We start from the raw sequence: 17500 nt of genomic DNA, 5'->3' as shown, positions 1-17500 counted from the left end.
CACACACACATATACACACACACACACACACACACACATACACAAAACACACTCAAGAGCAGGTACACACACACATACACACACACACACACACACACACACACACACACACACACACACACACACACAAAACACACTCAAGAGCAGGTACACACACACACACACACATACACACACATAAAACACACTCAAGAGCAGGTACACACACACACAAACATACATATACACACATACAACACACTGGAGAGCAGGTACACACACACGGACATACATACACACACACACATATACAACACACTGAAGAGCAGGTACACACACACGGACATACTGTACATACATACACACACACACATATACAACACACTCAAGAGCAGGTACACACACACACGGACATACATACACACATACACACACATATACACACATACAACACACTGAAGAGCAGGTACACACACACATGGACACACACACACACATGCACATATACACACATACACACACGCAAACCATAATTTTTCTGACTAACACACATGTGACACTGCAGCGTTGATGAAGTGTGTGTGATGCTGAAGACACAGGGCTTCGTTCAGATCGATCCACACACACATCTGGAAGGGAGTGTGTTCTGTAAAGACACACACTGTCCAGACGTCCTGCTGTTTCCACCCAGAGCGCAAGAACTTGTAGACAAGACGACACTGTTAATGGATCACACACTTATAATACAAGTAACACACAAACACACACACACACTTTCTCTTGTTCTGTGTCTAATGAGAATGTGTGTATACGTCATGAATTATGTGTGTTACTAAAGGAGAAGTCCCGCAGTCTGGCTGTGTGTGCGCTGCGGCCCCTGATGGCCCAAAACACTGACATTCTGATAGCAGGTTCATTCTCCGCACACACCGTGGCTCACGTCGGCGTCCAGGCTTCCGTCTTTTCCAACCACGTCTACGTCTGTGGGCTTCCTGCTGACTCCACTCACAGGGAGGAGCTACAAGCAGCGCTGTCTCTCATTGGCTGCAAAAGTGAGAACGTTTGGATATCAGAACATTTCCACCAGAAAAATATTCATAACTATTTCATTATGTGTGACTGTGTGTCATCTGTGTGTGTGTGTGTGTGTGTGAAGACATACGCTTGCTGCCTGAACAGTTTTCCGAGCTGCACGAAGGCGATACACGTCTCCAGAAGGTTCGAGTCGTTCTGGTGCTGCCCCGGTGCACAGCTTCAGCACTCGCTGACCCCATAGCACATATAATAAATGAGGACGGAGGTACGGTGAACACCAGACGAGTGCCGTGGTTTAAAAACAGGCTTCTGAGACCCTGGGGCTTTTAACAAAAAACCCAGAGCATGTTTTGTACTGATAGGAAAGCAATATATTTCCCCTGGTCTGTAGGATTACATGTAAAGGTGGTTGAGGAGGAAGAAGAAGGATGAGGGGGAAAAAGTGTGTATTCAGGCTGAATTTGAGTGAAATTGAATCGATTTCTCGACAGACAGGAATCTGCTGTGGGATCTGTCTCAGGGCGCCGTGTCTGACACAAAGCTGGAGTCTCTGACCAGAAAACAGATCCAAGACCTGAGCCACGCCCTGACTTGTAAGAACACACACACACACACACACACACACACTGTACTAATAGGTATGTAGCCTGAGAGTTCAACTTTGAGAAGTTTGTATCCTGGTCTTTCCCCCTGATGTCTACGAGTTTATTCTAAAGCTTAGAAATGATATCATCTGTTTCTTTTGAGGAGCTTAGCTCAGTACTCGGATTGGATTCTGCCTCACACACACGTTTCCTGCATAAAAGCATCAAACGAATAAGCAGGAGGGGTAAAGAGAGCACTAGTTTGTATGAGAAGTTCCTTATACACAGATTATAGCTAAGCTGCAAGTGTTATATTTTCAGGCTGCAATGCAAGAGTGACTTTCCATTAAAAGTGTGTGTGAGAGAGAGAGAGAGAGAGAGAGAGAGAGAGAGAGAGAGAGAGAGAGAGAGAGAGAGAGAGAGAGAGAGAGAGAGAGAGAGAGAGAGAGAGAAGGCAAACGAGGACATGTTCTTTTTCCTGTCCTTTCTTAGCCAGCTTTCTGTCTAACTGCTGATCTACTGAGGGGGAAAAAATCTGTATTTTTAGATAGAATTCAGTTTTATAGAATCTGAGTTTTTGATGATTGATGAAATAACTGAAAACTGATGACGCTGCGATTCTTCTCAGTGACATTCGTGTGATTCATGACCTACAGTTCCCAAGGTGCACAGCGTGGTCTACTGCACGTGCTCGGTGTTAGAAGAGGAGAACGAGCTGGTGGTGAAGAGAGCGATGAAGATCGCCGCTGTAAGGAGCAAGTTACAGCCGTTCAGGTGCACACACACTCCATAAACATCATCAACCCACCTCTGAATGACCTGCGTAGTAAACTGTCAAAATATCAGGAGAACTCTGAGAACCTGTCCAGGTTCTCATACCTAGGCAGCGTTAAGTCAGAAATCCAGGGGCGGAGTGTGTTTCAGGTTGGATAAGTGTGTTTGTGGTGTATTGTGTTGTACAGCTTGGAGTGAGTTAGAGTTCAGGGGTTAAAGGAGGAGTTTGATCAGATCTAACTCCACGCCTTCTGCTGTGAGAGAGAGACTTTTGACTTTTAAAACACTTTTTATTCCAATATAAGCAAGAAAGCGTCTTAAAATATTTGTATAACACTCAGAGTGCTAAGGAATAAAAATTATAATGAATAAATAAAATAAAAATCAATAAACGAGGAGAGAGAGAGAGAGAGAGAAAGAAAGAAAGAAAGAAAGAAAGAAAGAAAGAAAGGAGAGAGAAAGAAATAAAGTAAGAAAGAAAGAGAGAGAGAGAGAGAGAGTAAAAAGCGAAAGAAAGAGAGAGAAAGTAAAAAAGAGAAAGAAAGAGAGAGAGAAAGTAAAAAGAAAGAGAGAGAGAGAAGAGAGAGAGAGAAAGAAGTGAGAGAGAGAGAGAGAGAGAGAGAGAGAGAGAAAGAAAGAAAGAAAGAAAGAAAGAAAGAAAGAAAGAAAGAAAGAAAGAAAGAAAGGAAGAGAGAGAGAGTGAGAGAGAGTAAAAAGCGAAAGAAAGAGAGAGAAAGTAAAAAGAGAAAGAAAGAGAGAAAGTAAAAAGAAAGAGAGAGAAGAGAGAGAGAGAAAGAAGTGAGAGAGAAGAGAGAGAGAGAGAGAGAAAGAAGAGAGAGAGAGAAGAGAGAGAGAGAAAGAAGAGAGAGAGAGAGAGAGAGAGAGAGAGAGAGAGAGAGAGAGAGAGAGAGAGAGAGAGAGAGAGAAACTCTACCATTAAAATGTTCTCTCTCTCAGCCATTATTTAAGTAATGGAATATTTCCCATGTGAATGTGAATAATGTGTTTTGAACCATTTTGTACATTAGTGTGTGTCCATCTCCATCTCCATCTCCATCTCCATCTCCATCAGCCCTGACAGTGACTTACCTCCCGACACACACAACTAAGTTCAGTGATTGAAGTGTCAGTAACCATAGCAACAGCGTTTTACGAGTCTGTGACCCCTTCGACTACACACACAGAAATCTGTCTGAAATACCAAGTCAATAATAAAAAAAACTAAAAGGAAATGTAGAATTTAAATAAACAGATAAATAACATCAGGGTAAAAGTCAGTAGTTCATTACAGTGAGAAATATCAGGGTCTCAGATTCATCAGTTTAAACATCTGACCTGAAACAGTGTGTGTGATTTCATCCTGTTTTATTCTTCACTAACATCCTCAACCTCTCTCTCTTTATCTTTTTCTCTCTGTCTCTCTCTCTCTCCCTCTCTGTCTCTCTTTTTCTTTTTCTCTGTCTCTTTATCTCTCTTCCTCTCTATCTCTCTCCCTCCCTCCCTCCTTATCTCTCTCTGTCTCTCTCTCTCCCTCTCTGTCTCTCTCTTTTTCTTTCTCTCTCTTTATCTCTTCCTCTCTATCTCTCTCCCTCCCTCTCGCTCCCTCCCTCCCTCCTTCACTCCTTATCTCTCTCTGTCTCTCTCTCTCCCTCTCTGTCTCTCTTTTTCTTTTTCTGTCTCTTTACTGTATCTCTCTTCCTCTCTATCTCTCTCCCTCCCTCTCTCTCTCCCTCCCTCCCTCCTTATCTCTCTCTGTCTCTCTCTCCCTTCCTCTATCACCCTCTCTTTATCTCTCTCTCTCTCTCCCTCCCTTCCTCCCTACCTCTCTCCTTATCTCCCTCTCTCTCTCCCTCCTTCAGGATAGCATCTACAGGATGGACAGATGACAAGAGTTTCTTCAGACTGCAGGCGTCTGACCTCGGCGATGGCTGCTTTCTGTGCGTGCTGGAGCGAGAGGTGTGTTTCTGTGTGCGTGTGTGTGTGAAGAAAATGATGGATGTTGACGTGGATGAGAAGAGAACACAAATACACACTCGGTTTTAGCCCGAGCTGCACCGCTGGCCTCAATTCTGTCAGCACTGCACTGGCTTTCTGTAAATAATACATTGTTGTTGAACTGAACACACACACACACACACACACACACACACACACACAGAGTATCTTCCAGCCATATACTGTGTATACTTTGCTATCAAAAATATTTTAGAATATTGCAGTAATAAATTAATGAACAGCATTAAATACAAGATTTGGGGATTTGACAAATTATTTTTATTTATTTATTTTATTTAAACTCTAAAACCTTTAAAAAAAATCCACATATGTAAAAAATGTTGGTGTGGCAGCGTATAGAATTCTTCAGGACTGTCTTATAGTGCCTCTGTGTGTGTGTGTGTGTGTGTGTGTGTGTGTGTGTGTGTGTGTGTGTGTGTGTGTGTGTGTGTGTGTGTTAGAAAAGAGAATCTGTACAGGACATACTGTTACGTGCAGCAGCCAAAGGTCTCCTGAACGGACTGGCGCTTCCTGAAAAAGTCAAGAACACCAGAACAAAACACACACACAGAGGAGCTTCATCCCCTCCTCCTCCTCCTCCTCCTTTTCCTCAGGCTGATCCCTTGCTTTCTGATGTGCCGAGTGTTTCTGAGCAGCTCCACACTGATCCTGCAGTCTCAGAAGGTGCCCTGAACCACACACCTGACTCACACTGTTCGTCTCCTGCCCCGGACGACGGTTCTGCCAATCCGAGTCACGACTCGGCTGCTGAAAAGATAAAAAATCAGGATCGTGCTGAGAAAAAACAGCAGAAAAAAGGGCGCAGGGTCAAAGCAGCCTCGAAACACAGCCGAGGAGGAAAACCCAGGACTCGGAGAACGTACAAGCAAAGGACGAGACAGGCCAGTAAGAAAGTCCAGTGTTAGACTTACACACACACACACACACACACACACACACACACACACATATATACACACACACACACACACGCACGCACATGTATACACACACGCACGCACATATATATACACACACACGCACGCACATATATACACACACACGTACGCACATATACACACACACACAAATCACTGACTGATGTGGTTCCAGATTCTGTCTTTGATGAACCTTTAACACTTTCAATACTCATATAAAGACCTGTATAATAAGTAAAAAAAAAAGATGTTTTGTGAAATTTAAATAAATCTTTAAAGAAATTTGAGCTTTTTCTTTCTGTGCTTCCTTAAACATTAAGGGAAAGGTGCATTACCTTCAATACACTGGATCGTATCAGAGAACAAGGAATAAATAATAATAATAATCTGAATAAACTTTTCTGATCACCACACACACACACACACACACACACACACACGGCCATAAAAAAAGAAAAGACAGGCGGGGATTAGTGTTTTTGATATGCTGTTTATTCTCACAACAGATTACATTTATTATGGGGTACAAAGTAGTGTAGAGGAGAAGAAGCCGTTGTTTCCACAAGAATGCAACCGGCTGTGTGTGTGTGTGTGTGTGTGTGTGTGTGTGTGTGTGTGTGTGTGTGTGTGTGTGTGTGAGTGAGTGACCGGGAATTAACATCTCTACTGAATCAGACGACAAACTGAATGAAATCCTGTGAATCTGCACGTTCCTCTGTGGCAGGTTTCCAGTCGTCGGGAGATTGAACACTGAAACGGCTTCACGCGAACAGACGGGAAACTGGCCGTCATTTATTTTAGTCATTTTTTTCTTGAAAAAAATAAAAATAAAATAAAATAAAAGTGCAGAGCAGCTTAATTAATACAAGTGTTAAACATCTGAAAGAAACACACGAGTTGTGTCTGAAAAAAAAGAAAAGGATCTTAAGAGGAGATCGACGGAAAAAAATATATATGGCTCAAATTAGTAAAAAAAAAATTCTCAAAAAAAAAAAAACAAAAAAAAAAACAAATCCCTGGGAAGATAAAGAATTTAAAAATGTTTATATATATATATATATATATATATATATATATATATATATATATATATATATATATATATATATATATATATAAAATTATTATTAATATTCATTATATAATTTATATAATTAGTTTTTATATAATTATATTTTTTATATATATATATTTAATTATTATTAATATTCATTATATAATTTATATAATTATTATTAATATTCATTATGTAATTTATATAATTATAATATTTTTATATATATATATATATATATATATATATATATATATATATATATATAATCCAAAGGAAGATAATAAAGGATTTGTTTTAAAAAAATGCCTAGGAAGATAAAAAAAATAATTAAAAAAAAATAATTAAAAAAATAATAAAAAATGGTGACAGTGACTGCAAGATTGTGGATTTCACGGTTTCTTCTGTCGGTCCTTCTTTCTCATCATGGAGTGATTTGTTTAGTGTGTGACGAGAACGTCCGAGCATATAATAGATTACAATGAAAACAATAACGTACGATTAAAAAATAGATCAAATAAATAAAAATAAAAAATATCTTTTCTATTCAGTCCAACGTCCACTACTACTTCTTCTTCTGAAATTGTCCCCGGGACACAAAAGGACAAGGTGTCTTTTGATTGGATTGGATTTGTTTTTCCCCCTTAAATCGTCCTCGGAGCTGAAAGAATGCATAGATTAGACGCTTACGGCTCAAACCCCGGTCTCGTACAGCTGGGTGTCTCGAAAAGACCGTAAAATAAACTCTCTCTTTCTTTCTTTCTTTTGCTCTTTTGTGTCCATTGGTTTATCTACAACACTTACGACGAGTTCGTTTCAGAACGTGTTCAAGAGACATGTGGTGGCAAATTATAACAATAAAAAATAAAAACATACTAAAAGGATCTCAAAAGTGAAAAACAAAATACTGATAATATTCAAACATTTAAAAACAAAAACAAATAAAATAAACATAGCTTATGATGTGATATGCATTTGTAAAGTGTTGTATAGATACTGTACACACACACACACACACACACACACACGACTTGTCGAACCCGGACGATGTGTTTAGGACTACAGCTAATAGGCAGGAAGGACTACAAACTCCAGAGTGCAGCAAGATCACAGAGATAAAGTAGTCAGATATTAAAGGAAAAACTCTACCCTGAAATATTGGAGATCGCTGGACAGAATAAAGCCCCGTTCACACTGCAGGTAAAAGTGGCCCAAATCTGATTTTTTTTGGGGTCACATGACCAGATCAGACTTCTTCAGGAGTAGTGTGAACACTCAAATCTTGCCCAGATCTGATTTTTTCAAATCAGATTCAGACCACTTCCATATGTGGTCCTGAATCAGACCCAAATCTGATTTTTTTCAATGTGGTCGCAGTGTGAACAACCAAGGCGGACTCTCCTCAGACAAGACGTTGCTGGACAGACACCGCTTTCAGCAGGGAGTCGAATGGAATTGTGAGTAACGTTGAAAACCGCTCAGAGCATTTTAAAAAGTTTTAGTGATAAATTTCGATACGTGTCTCATTCAGGGTGGAATTTTCCTTCAACATACAGACATAAGGGTTTGATGGTGTGGCGCCGAACGACAGTCTCTTATTTCGCGTCCTTTCACCTGGAAGCTTTCCGCGAGCTCCTCTTCGTCCGATCGTCGGCCCGTCCTCAGACGTGTGTGCGGTTTAGTGGAGTTTTATCCCCTCTACTCTCCAGCATGATGTCGTCACGTCAGCGTCCGCTCACGTGTCACAGTCACAAACAGACTTTAGAGCTTTAATAGGAAACAAAAAGGCATCTTCACTGAGGCAATAGAGAGAAAAAACAAAAAAAAAAAAAGGAGAGAGAGACTCCACCGCTCCACTCCACAGGACATCAGCTTTCTGTCATCGAAGGGTTCGAGCCGATCTGTCAGCATGGTTAAATATTTATTTATATATTTATATATAATCCCCCCCCCCCCCCCCAAGCTCCATGCTGACTTACAAAAATCTGCATCTTTCTCGTCTTTTTGGTGAGAAGCTTTGATCTGTATTTACACAGCAACACTCAGCGTTGTCGTTCTCTTTTTATTAATCTGTTCATTCCTCTGTCCATCTCGTCACTGATGAGGATGATGAAGACAGAGACAGGAAGTAGGGAACAAACTGCATGCTTTGTGGATAAGGGCATCGAACGATGCTATAGTTCGTGTGATAAAGCAGCAACAGCAACATACAGTGCGCGCACGCACACACACACACAGACAGAGCTGGGATTGTACAGAGGAAGCTCTAGTGAGTTTAAGTGTTTGATCTTTGATCTGCTTTTCTCACACACACGCACGCTTTGATCTTTTTCGACGGTCACACCCGAGGCCGCTCCAGCCTTCTCCTAAACTGTGCGTGGTGTCTTGTATCATGCGACAGAGGTGAGTTCACCCCATGCAGATAAGCACATAACACATGATTGACGTAGAGGAGGCGGAGCCACGTTATTCTAGAGGTGAAGCATGGTGAAGTGATGTGTATTTGTGTGTTTGTTTATAGAAGAGTGTGAGAGTTCTAATGAGAATGGGTGTACGCATGCTGAGTCAATGTGCAAGAGAGAGAGTGTGTGTGTGTGTGTGTGTGTGTGATTATTGTGGCAGCTCCGTGACGGGTCTTTTCTGTTTGAGCGTGTCGATGAGGGACAGGACGCCGCGCTTGACACTGGTGGAGACACGGCGCGTCACCGAGTCGGAAGGTGGGCACTGCGAGCAGGACTTCTGTGACGGCGGGCGCGCAACCAGACACTTCTGGTAACGTAACTGCGGTGAGGAACACAAAGAAAGAGAGAGCACGGTGAGAGAGACCAAGATACACATCACACAAGGTTCACTGCCATGACTCACAACACGTAAAGGACCAGACTAACTGTCTGAAGGTGTTGATTAACGATCTATAACAGCAGCTCTGACAGGAGTTCCAGCTGTAGGGTAAATAACAGGTCTATATTAATACCCTTGTTCGAATATGCTACTGTTTCTATAGTAACAGGATACAATATGGAAAAGATATAACAAAATTGATGGAAACTTGATGTCCTGGTGGACGCTGGTCAGATTAAACCGGTGCCGTCTGTTATTTATGTAATCAAGTCGACCGATTTCTGCCCTGGGGTAGAAATTTTTTTCTACCCCAGAATTATTTTTGGTCTAAATAACTTCTAATTAAGGGGGCACGGTGGCTTAGTGGTTAGCACGTTCGCCTCACACCTCCAGGGTTGGGGGTTCGATTCCCGCCTCCGCCTTGTGTGTGTGGAGTTTGCATGTTCTCCCCGTGCCTCAGGGGTTTCCTCCGGGTACTCCGGTTTCCTCCCCCGGTCCAAAGACATGCATGGTAGGTTGATTGGCATCTCTGGAAAATTGTCTGTGGTGTGTGATTGTGTGAGTGAATGAGTGTGTGTGTGTGCCCTGTGATGGGTTGGCACTCCGTCCAGGGTGTATCCTGCCTTGATGCCCGATGACGCCTGAGATAGGCACAGGCTCCCTGTGACCCGAGGTAGTTCGGATAAGCGGTAGAAGATGAATGAATGAATGAATGAATGTTCCACAGCATCACATTATAAGTTTGACTCGGTCGTTACTTAAGTGGTAACGAGGAGCCGTGATTTTGAAAACGATCTGAAAATAAACTTGTCTCCGTTTTAAAGCATCAGTGACTTTAGCTGGAATTGACTGGAATTGTTAAAAGTACTAATGACTTTTGTGCATTAGTGCGAGTTAGTCTGCTGTAGCACAACGTCTCCGTAGAAGCCTCAGGGTTCAGGTACTGACCATACAAGCAGCCTGCACGGCCTCAGACACGCTGCCTGCGTTGGGCTCGCACCAGAACGCGTGGCACTCAAAGTGCTGGTTGCCCGTGTCCATGATGAAGGCGAACGAGTGCACGTCTCTCCCCACGCCCATGAAGGACAGGAAACGCACACGGCACTCCACCAGGACTTCCTCTTCCTCCTGAAACAGGAAATGATCTCATTACAAACAGAACTCTAACCCTGATATTTATTAAAAGGTTGAAATGATTTTAAACTCATCTTTATTTACTGTGTGTAAAAAAAAAAAAAAAAAAATCTCTATATATTTGTCATTGCCTTCTCTTTGATGACGGTGACAGTCGCGTCTGCTACGTTCAGCATTACTGGGATCCAGTTGTCTCGTGTTGAGGTCATCAGGCTGTCCACTGCGCCGTTGAGGATGTCCATGCCTGACAAAAGACGTCTCTTCGTTATATAACGGACAGATCAGCCTGAGTTGTAGTTCGTCGTATGGTTTAAAAACACGTCTCTTACCTATGGGTCGGGCGACTGGCATCATGCCGACGTATAGGACCTGAAACCTCTGCACCAGTTCAGTCTTTGGTGTGGGGAACTCTGCTAAAGAAGACGCATTGAAGGTCACATTAACGAACACACACACACACACACACACACACACACGAGAAGCGTGTGTGATGTGTTACCTTGCAGTGGGACGTCGAGTCCTGTGTGGCTCCGGTCCTGCAGAGATCCTCCGGCCATAGCTTTGGCATTCTTACGCTCTGCCATGATCTTATAAACACAACATAACACACACAAACAAACGATTACACAGCTAGTAACATAGACAGGATGATATCTAATCAAACTATTTACACCAACACGGTTTCTATTTCATTCTGGAGCACGAGGTCCTTATAAGTTAGAGCTCGTAGGCTGAGATGATTTGATGTAGAAATGGCTTTAATGGCACCAAGTCAGGTTTAAAAAATGACTTTAGCAAACTCGTGCAAAAAAAAAGTTCTACAAAAGGTTTAACACCTTGTAGTTTAATTCTGTTCATCCGGAGTTTCAAGCTTTGTGAGTTTCCTTATCTTAATCCCTCGTCCATCCCAACACGCTGTTCTTAAGGAAAAGTCATTATATGGCGCTTCTTAAAGCTGGAACAATTTTCTGATAGCACGCAAAGGAAGGGACAAAGAGACGAATCCGCACTTATGACGACAAACTGAACCGTGCCGTTACTGAACTCACGTGTTTTTAACGTTATATACGTTGTCAGTTACACGTCCCGCACTAATCCGCAGGCTCGATTACGGCGCATGTGTCTCCTACGGATTTAATACGTTTGTATACGTTAGACAGGAGTCTAAAGGTGAAAAGCAGGTGGCTTCAACCCTCTTATTCCCTCTGTGCAGAGAGCAACAGCAATTACTAACATCATTAATCAAGAGAGACGTGTTTGTCACACAGGGTGGATTCGGATGAAGCACTGCGGAGTTTTACGGTCCTGTGCCGCGCACGCACACACACACACACACACACACACACACACACACACACACACACACACAGCTCTTTGATAACTGCTATTCTCCATTTCACACACTGTATTTCATTTAGAATTTATGATATATCTTCACGTTGGCACAAAATCCAAAGCACACACTAGACTAGAATTCGTTGGGAGGAATAAAAAGGTTTTAGGTTTTAGGTTCTTAAAAGGTTCTTACCCGGGAGCAGATTTCATGCAGGCTGGTGGCGATGGCTTTGGCAGGCGTGTCACAGCGAAAAACATGACATTTTAATATCCGTGTGTCTTTATCACGTGCTACGTAGGCAAAATCCCTAGGAGGAAAACAGCAAAGGTTTAAACACGCACACGAGTCATTAACTGAGACTTTTCTCTGTGTGTGTGTGTGTGTGTGTGTGTGTGTGTGTGTGTAGATTGATTCAGACTAAAAACATGATTGATGTTGATGTTGACTGATAGAAAGGAAGGTATAAAGGATGAGGGAACATTACCTCTCTCTGAATCCAGGACAGCAGTGAAGAAAAGAAGAGCAGGGATTAAAGAGTAGAAAAGAAATGCTCATGCATTAACACACACACACACACACACACACACACACACACACACACACACACACACACACACACACACACACACACACACACACACACACACACTCTCAAGTTCCTCAGGCACATGTCTCACAAAGCACATTTCAGCAAAACTCATGACAGCTGATGATTAAGTCTGAGGTTATAGACGCGCACGTGTTTGTGTGTGTGTGTGTGTGTGTGTGTGTGTGTGTGTGTGTATGTGTGTGTCTGTGTGCGCGCTCGTGTGTGTTAAAGCCGTTAATGTGTTTTTACATATCACAGACACTAAAATGTTGAGGCTGGATCCGCATGTCCCTGAATATAAAACAGCACAGTGATTATGGAGCGAATACACAAAGAGAAAGAAAGAGAGAAAGAAGGGGGTGAGAGTGAGAACAGAACACATAACACATTTAAATATAGAACAGTTGTACAAGTGTGTACACATCACGCTTTAAAGATGGCAAACTCCTTTTTACTGACATTTACTTCCAGTTTGGTTGTTAGTCAGCAAGTCCCACCCGCTGGTAAGTTTTAACCAATCGCACGGCAGCAACCGGCCGGAGACGGAGTCTGATGCTCATGATAGTCAGGTCGTGACACACGAGGCCTGACCTGATGTTAACGTTACAACCTGAAGCGTTTGATTTCACATACAACACGGCAATGTGGTAAGAATCAGTGAAGCACATATTAAAGGAGTGACAACGGGTTACTGCTACATAACAGCACTAACTGCACACTCCTCCGTCCTGAAGACTTTCCCGAGGAGGAAAAACCTCACGGTACAAACGCTGACACTGAAAAGTCGATCCATCCGTTTCATCTTCTCCTACACAGGGTCTATCCCACGATGGATTCTGATTGCGCTTCGTCACAATAATCGAATCATCAACTACAGGCTTTAAGCAGCTCTAAGGAATCAGGCAAGAAGAGCTTCACCACAAACGACAACACAAACGAGCCAAGAACTGAACCCTGATGATCTCCTGAAGTTCACACAAATTATATATTTGAAACAAACGACTGATCCGCAAGCCGGACGGACCGTTTGTCTTTACTCGTCTCCTCCTGTATGCGCTGATCAACAAACCTCCTCATTTTAGAACATGATGTCAGCTAGAAGACTGAACGGCTTCCCTTTCGAGTCCAGGTTCCTCACAGGGTTTCTTCCTCATGCCGGTTCAGAGGATTTTCCTCGCCGCTTGATGATCATTAAGGAGCTACGTTCGGATTTGTGTAAAGCTGCTTGGGGGCGACTATCAGTTTAAAAGACCCTATACACCTGCCTCTCTTTCTCTCCTTGTCCTTTTCTAGTGCTGATGTTCCTGAGAAATCTCTCACTCCTCCACATCCTCATAACACACACACACACACACACACACACACACACAACCAGCTAAATGGCTAAAACTTCATCAATGCAAATGCAGTTATATGGAAATTTATGGGCAAAAAAAATAAATAAAAAATCAAGAGAGAACGGAAAAACGAGAAATAGCAGGAACAAAGAAAGAAAAAGGAAAAAAAAAAAAAGGATGAAGATGAAGAAAAAGAGAAACAAACACTCACGTCTAGAGCAGCTCCTATTTTAGCTTCATGTCAAATGTGTTCCTCTCCTCTACAAAGCTGATTTACTTCACCTCACTTCACTCTCTCTCTCTCTCCCTCTCTCTCTCTCTCCAATCCAATCCCATCCCAGCGTCCCCCTGCCCCTCCTCCCCTCACTCTCGCTTTGGAAATCCGCTAAACCTTTTTATTTATTTATTTTTTAATTATTTATTATTCCTATATAAGAGTTCAGTTTTGTCAGACAGCCGGTTAACACTGAGTATTGTTTCTTTTTGGCTCTACAAAACAAGAAATTGGGAAGCAAAGGGATTCAGTAATGTTGCTGATGAATGCACTGACACACACACACACACACACACACACACACACACAGGAGTTACAGCTGCTCCAGCAAGAATGGCGTGGCAATCGATTCAGAGGATCAGAGAGGACCTCACGCGCTCCATCTGCTAGCGGCTGCACACTCCCGGTGCAACTGGATTAAACTTTCATCATCCGCTCATCTCACTCGCCATCAATCTTTTATCTGCGTCCTCCTTTCACCGGGGTGAATCCGCCACACTAGACTCGTTAGGGTGACCTTTAGCGAAGAGGCGATAGAGAGCGGGTTCGATGCGTCTGCGTGCACCGATTAAACTCTCACGTGTGCACACGTGAACACACGACATAATCATCATCCGTCGCTCGCTTCGCCCGTCCCACACAGACAGACGTGAGAGACGTACGCGGCGCACCACAGCGTAAGAATTTGATTTGTTCTCCGTCTCTCTGCGGCCGCTTCTCGTCCCCGTACTTCTTGTCGCAGAGATCATACAAGATTCATCGCCGGGAAAAAAAAAAAAAATCAAACACGCTTGAACATTTTGGTGTAATAAAATATTACTGAACCGCACACACGGCACGCGGCACAGCGGCTGCTGAAACTTACTGGAGAACGAATTAAATTTCTCTTCGCCATATTAATACAGCGAGAGTATTGGAAATGATGGAAGATGGGATGGGATGATGGGAGAGATGGAAAAAGAGAGTTGGTGTTGTATTGAATGTGGAGTCTTATTCCTTTGATGATTATTTAATGTGTTGCAGCTTCAGTAGAAACAAGTAAAAGTTTGCAAAAGCAAAATTGTTGTTAAAGTAGTAAAATATCGTACGTTTCGCTCGCTAACAGACGTCTAACAGACAGCAAACGATCGACTGCGTGTTTAAATATAAAGTGAAAGAACGCAAGGTTCCGAAGGTAAAAGCGATTGCAGTGAATGAATTGGTGAGAAGATGAACAGAGCGGCGCAGGACGTGTTCAGTTCACGTGTCGTACCTGCCGTTGTCCCGCCCCACACCCCACACACGGATGCTTGCGATTGGCTGAGAGTGAAGGACGCTGCGGTCCATCGGGTCGACTAGGTTCAGCATGTTATTCTCCAGGATCAGATACATATCTTTTCCCTACACACACACAGAAAAAGTGCACCATTAATAACAAGGTCTTATGAAATGTCTGTGTGATGAATGCTGATAAGTGATGAACAAAATATCACAACACATCCTCCTCCTCTCCTCCTCTCTCTCTTTTCTCCTCTCCTCCTCTCTCACTCGTTCTTCTTACACCTAACATGACATTATAAATCTGTGTGCAGTCCTTCTCAATGATAGACAGACAAGGTGGTTAAACGTGCGAGTGTGTCTGTGTGTGTGTGTGTGTGTCACCTCTCCCCATATGCCAACTGTGTCTCTGATGTCGTTCTTGCAGTAGGACAGCTGTCGGATGCAGTTGTTAACGGCGACACTGCTTTTACCGGGAGCCAAGTCCTCTTCAGCCATCTCCACCCAGCCTAGAGAGCGCACCGCAAAACACTAACACACACACACACACACACACACACACACAATATTAGCACTGCTGAAAGTACGTAAAAAGAAACGAATGAATAATGATAACACAATGGCGCATGGTGCTACCACCCTGATGTTGATTATTATCCCAATTAACCTCACACCCTATCGTGTTTTATTCCTCTTATTCCACAGTAAACACATTATTAATCAACACTTTCAGGGTCTGTTGTTTTTGCAATCACAAGAAAATGTTTGCTTTTTTGTTCTTGAAAGTTTGTTTGGTGGTTTTGCTCTCTCTCCTAGCCCATCCCTCGAGTCCTCCGTCGCTCCATCCATCGCTCCTCCCTGTACTAGGAGACCTGACTCATTCATCCTCTCTTCGCTTCTGACACACGGCAAGATTAAAACCCCTGCAGGCCTGTCTCACACTCTGGGAGCATGTGTATGTGTGTGTGTGTGTGTGTGTGGGGTGGGGCAGTGAGAGGTAGATAAGGAGGAGGGGATGTGCGCATGTGTGCGTGTGTGTGATTAATAATAGGCACAATGTTGTCCTCCTCTTTCACTTTGATTCTAAGTGCCTGTGACAGAGAGAGAGTGAGCGAGAGAGGAAGAGAGAGAAAGACAGAGAGCGAGAGAGAAAGACAGAGAGAGAGAGAGAGACAGAGACAGAGAGACATAGAGAGAGAGAGAAACAAACAGAGACAGACAGAGAGAGAGAGAGACAGAGAGAGAGACAGACAGAGAGAGCGAGAGAGAGAGACAGAGAGAGAGAGATGACAGGAAGAGAGAGACAGAGAGAGAGACAGACAGACAGAGAGAGAGAGAGAGAGCGAGAGAGAGAAAGAGAGAGAGAGACAGAGAGAGAGAGAGATGACAGGAAGAGAGAGACAGAGAGAGAGACAGACAGACAGAGAGAGAGAGAGATGGGCCAGGGAGGAAATGAAATATTTAAAGGAAGACTCCTCGAGTGACATCAGGCAGAAAAACTGGGGCAATTTTCAGCCTGCACTTATAAAGCATGCTGTCAAGTCGGAAAAAAAGTGGAATTATGTTGATATAAACGGATTTAAACTAAAAAAAATATATTAAAATGTTATAAAAAATATATAAATAAAAAAGTTCCCTTTTAAAATTGTTGCTCTAATTATACAGAATTATACACAGTTAAACTTTCACGCTAGCACTGTGTCACTAGTCATTTGTGTTCGTTAGCTAGCTGAATTTCTCCTTTTATTTATTTACTTTGTATTTTCGCTCTGGCTCTCTTCAGACATACTGCAGGATGTCAGTGTTAGTAAGGCTAATACACTCACACTGTGCTCTGCTAAACAAATAAATAAATAATAAAAACAATTGGCTCCACCCACACATCCCGTTCCTCCACATTTACAAACATAGCATTTAAGGAGAAGGTTTCAGAGAAATGGTGGAGAAACTGAAATCTGTTCTAATCTCCTGGACCTCTGTATCCTGTGTTGCGTTTACACTCACTAGAGCGCGCCGTGTTCGTGCGGCGCCTTCGACGCTTCGAATATTAATTCTTTCTCTCTCCACCAGGTGGCGAGCTTGAGCTACTCAGCAGCTCCATGAGCTTCTAAAACAAACACCACAAACTTGAAGTGGTAAACAAACCTTTATCAGATAAATGACAGGATGGACTGCACCCACAATTCTGAGCAATTCCAGCCAGAACAGAACTCAACGTGGGTTTAGAGGATTTTCACATGGCTCTGTGTGTGTGTGTGTGTGTGTGTGTGTGTGTGTGTGTGTGTGTGTGTGTGTTTTACCTTGGCTTCAGGGTCACTGTTAATGCTGCTGGAATCTTCTTCCTCCACTGGAGCAGGGTTCCTATTTAAAACA

At 42.8% G+C, this 17500-nt stretch overlaps 2 protein-coding genes across 5 annotated transcripts in view; one reads left to right on the top strand and one right to left on the bottom strand.

The window, feature by feature from the left end:
- LOC132841910 (putative methyltransferase NSUN7) overlaps positions 1-5342 on the top strand; it is a 7842-nt gene extending 2500 nt beyond the window's left edge. The window contains exons 5-11 of the mRNA XM_060864554.1: positions 541-728; positions 818-1031; positions 1136-1279; positions 1506-1607; positions 2255-2372; positions 4232-4328; positions 4829-5342. Of these exons, the coding sequence (XP_060720537.1) occupies positions 541-728; positions 818-1031; positions 1136-1279; positions 1506-1607; positions 2255-2372; positions 4232-4328; positions 4829-5293 (1328 nt within the window). The 3' untranslated portion in view covers positions 5294-5342. The remainder of the gene's footprint in view (positions 1-540; positions 729-817; positions 1032-1135; positions 1280-1505; positions 1608-2254; positions 2373-4231; positions 4329-4828) is intronic.
- A 1328-nt stretch (positions 5343-6670) lies between these two features.
- Positions 6671-17500, bottom strand: part of apbb2b (amyloid beta (A4) precursor protein-binding, family B, member 2b) — a 37589-nt gene continuing 26759 nt past the window's right edge. For 3 of the 4 annotated variants that reach the window (XM_060864549.1, XM_060864552.1, XM_060864550.1), the window contains 10 exons: positions 17428-17488; positions 15512-15658; positions 15123-15250; positions 11863-11977; positions 10834-10921; positions 10664-10747; positions 10466-10578; positions 10149-10328; positions 8339-9140; positions 6671-8126 (listed from right to left, as the gene is read on the bottom strand). In XM_060864549.1, coding sequence (XP_060720532.1) covers positions 8970-9140; positions 10149-10328; positions 10466-10578; positions 10664-10747; positions 10834-10921; positions 11863-11977; positions 15123-15250; positions 15512-15658; positions 17428-17488 — 1087 coding nt within the window. In that variant the 3' untranslated portion in view covers positions 6671-8126; positions 8339-8969. The remainder of the gene's footprint in view (positions 8127-8338; positions 9141-10148; positions 10329-10465; positions 10579-10663; positions 10748-10833; positions 10922-11862; positions 11978-15122; positions 15251-15511; positions 15659-17427; positions 17489-17500) is intronic. The other variant, XM_060864551.1, reaches the window with a different exon arrangement.

This window comes from Tachysurus vachellii, chromosome 2 (genome assembly GCF_030014155.1).
Source record: "Tachysurus vachellii isolate PV-2020 chromosome 2, HZAU_Pvac_v1, whole genome shotgun sequence".
Classification (NCBI taxonomy): Eukaryota; Metazoa; Chordata; class Actinopteri; order Siluriformes; family Bagridae; genus Tachysurus; species Tachysurus vachellii.
Note: the sequence above shows the minus strand (reverse complement) of the source record. Positions and strands in the feature narration are given on the sequence as shown.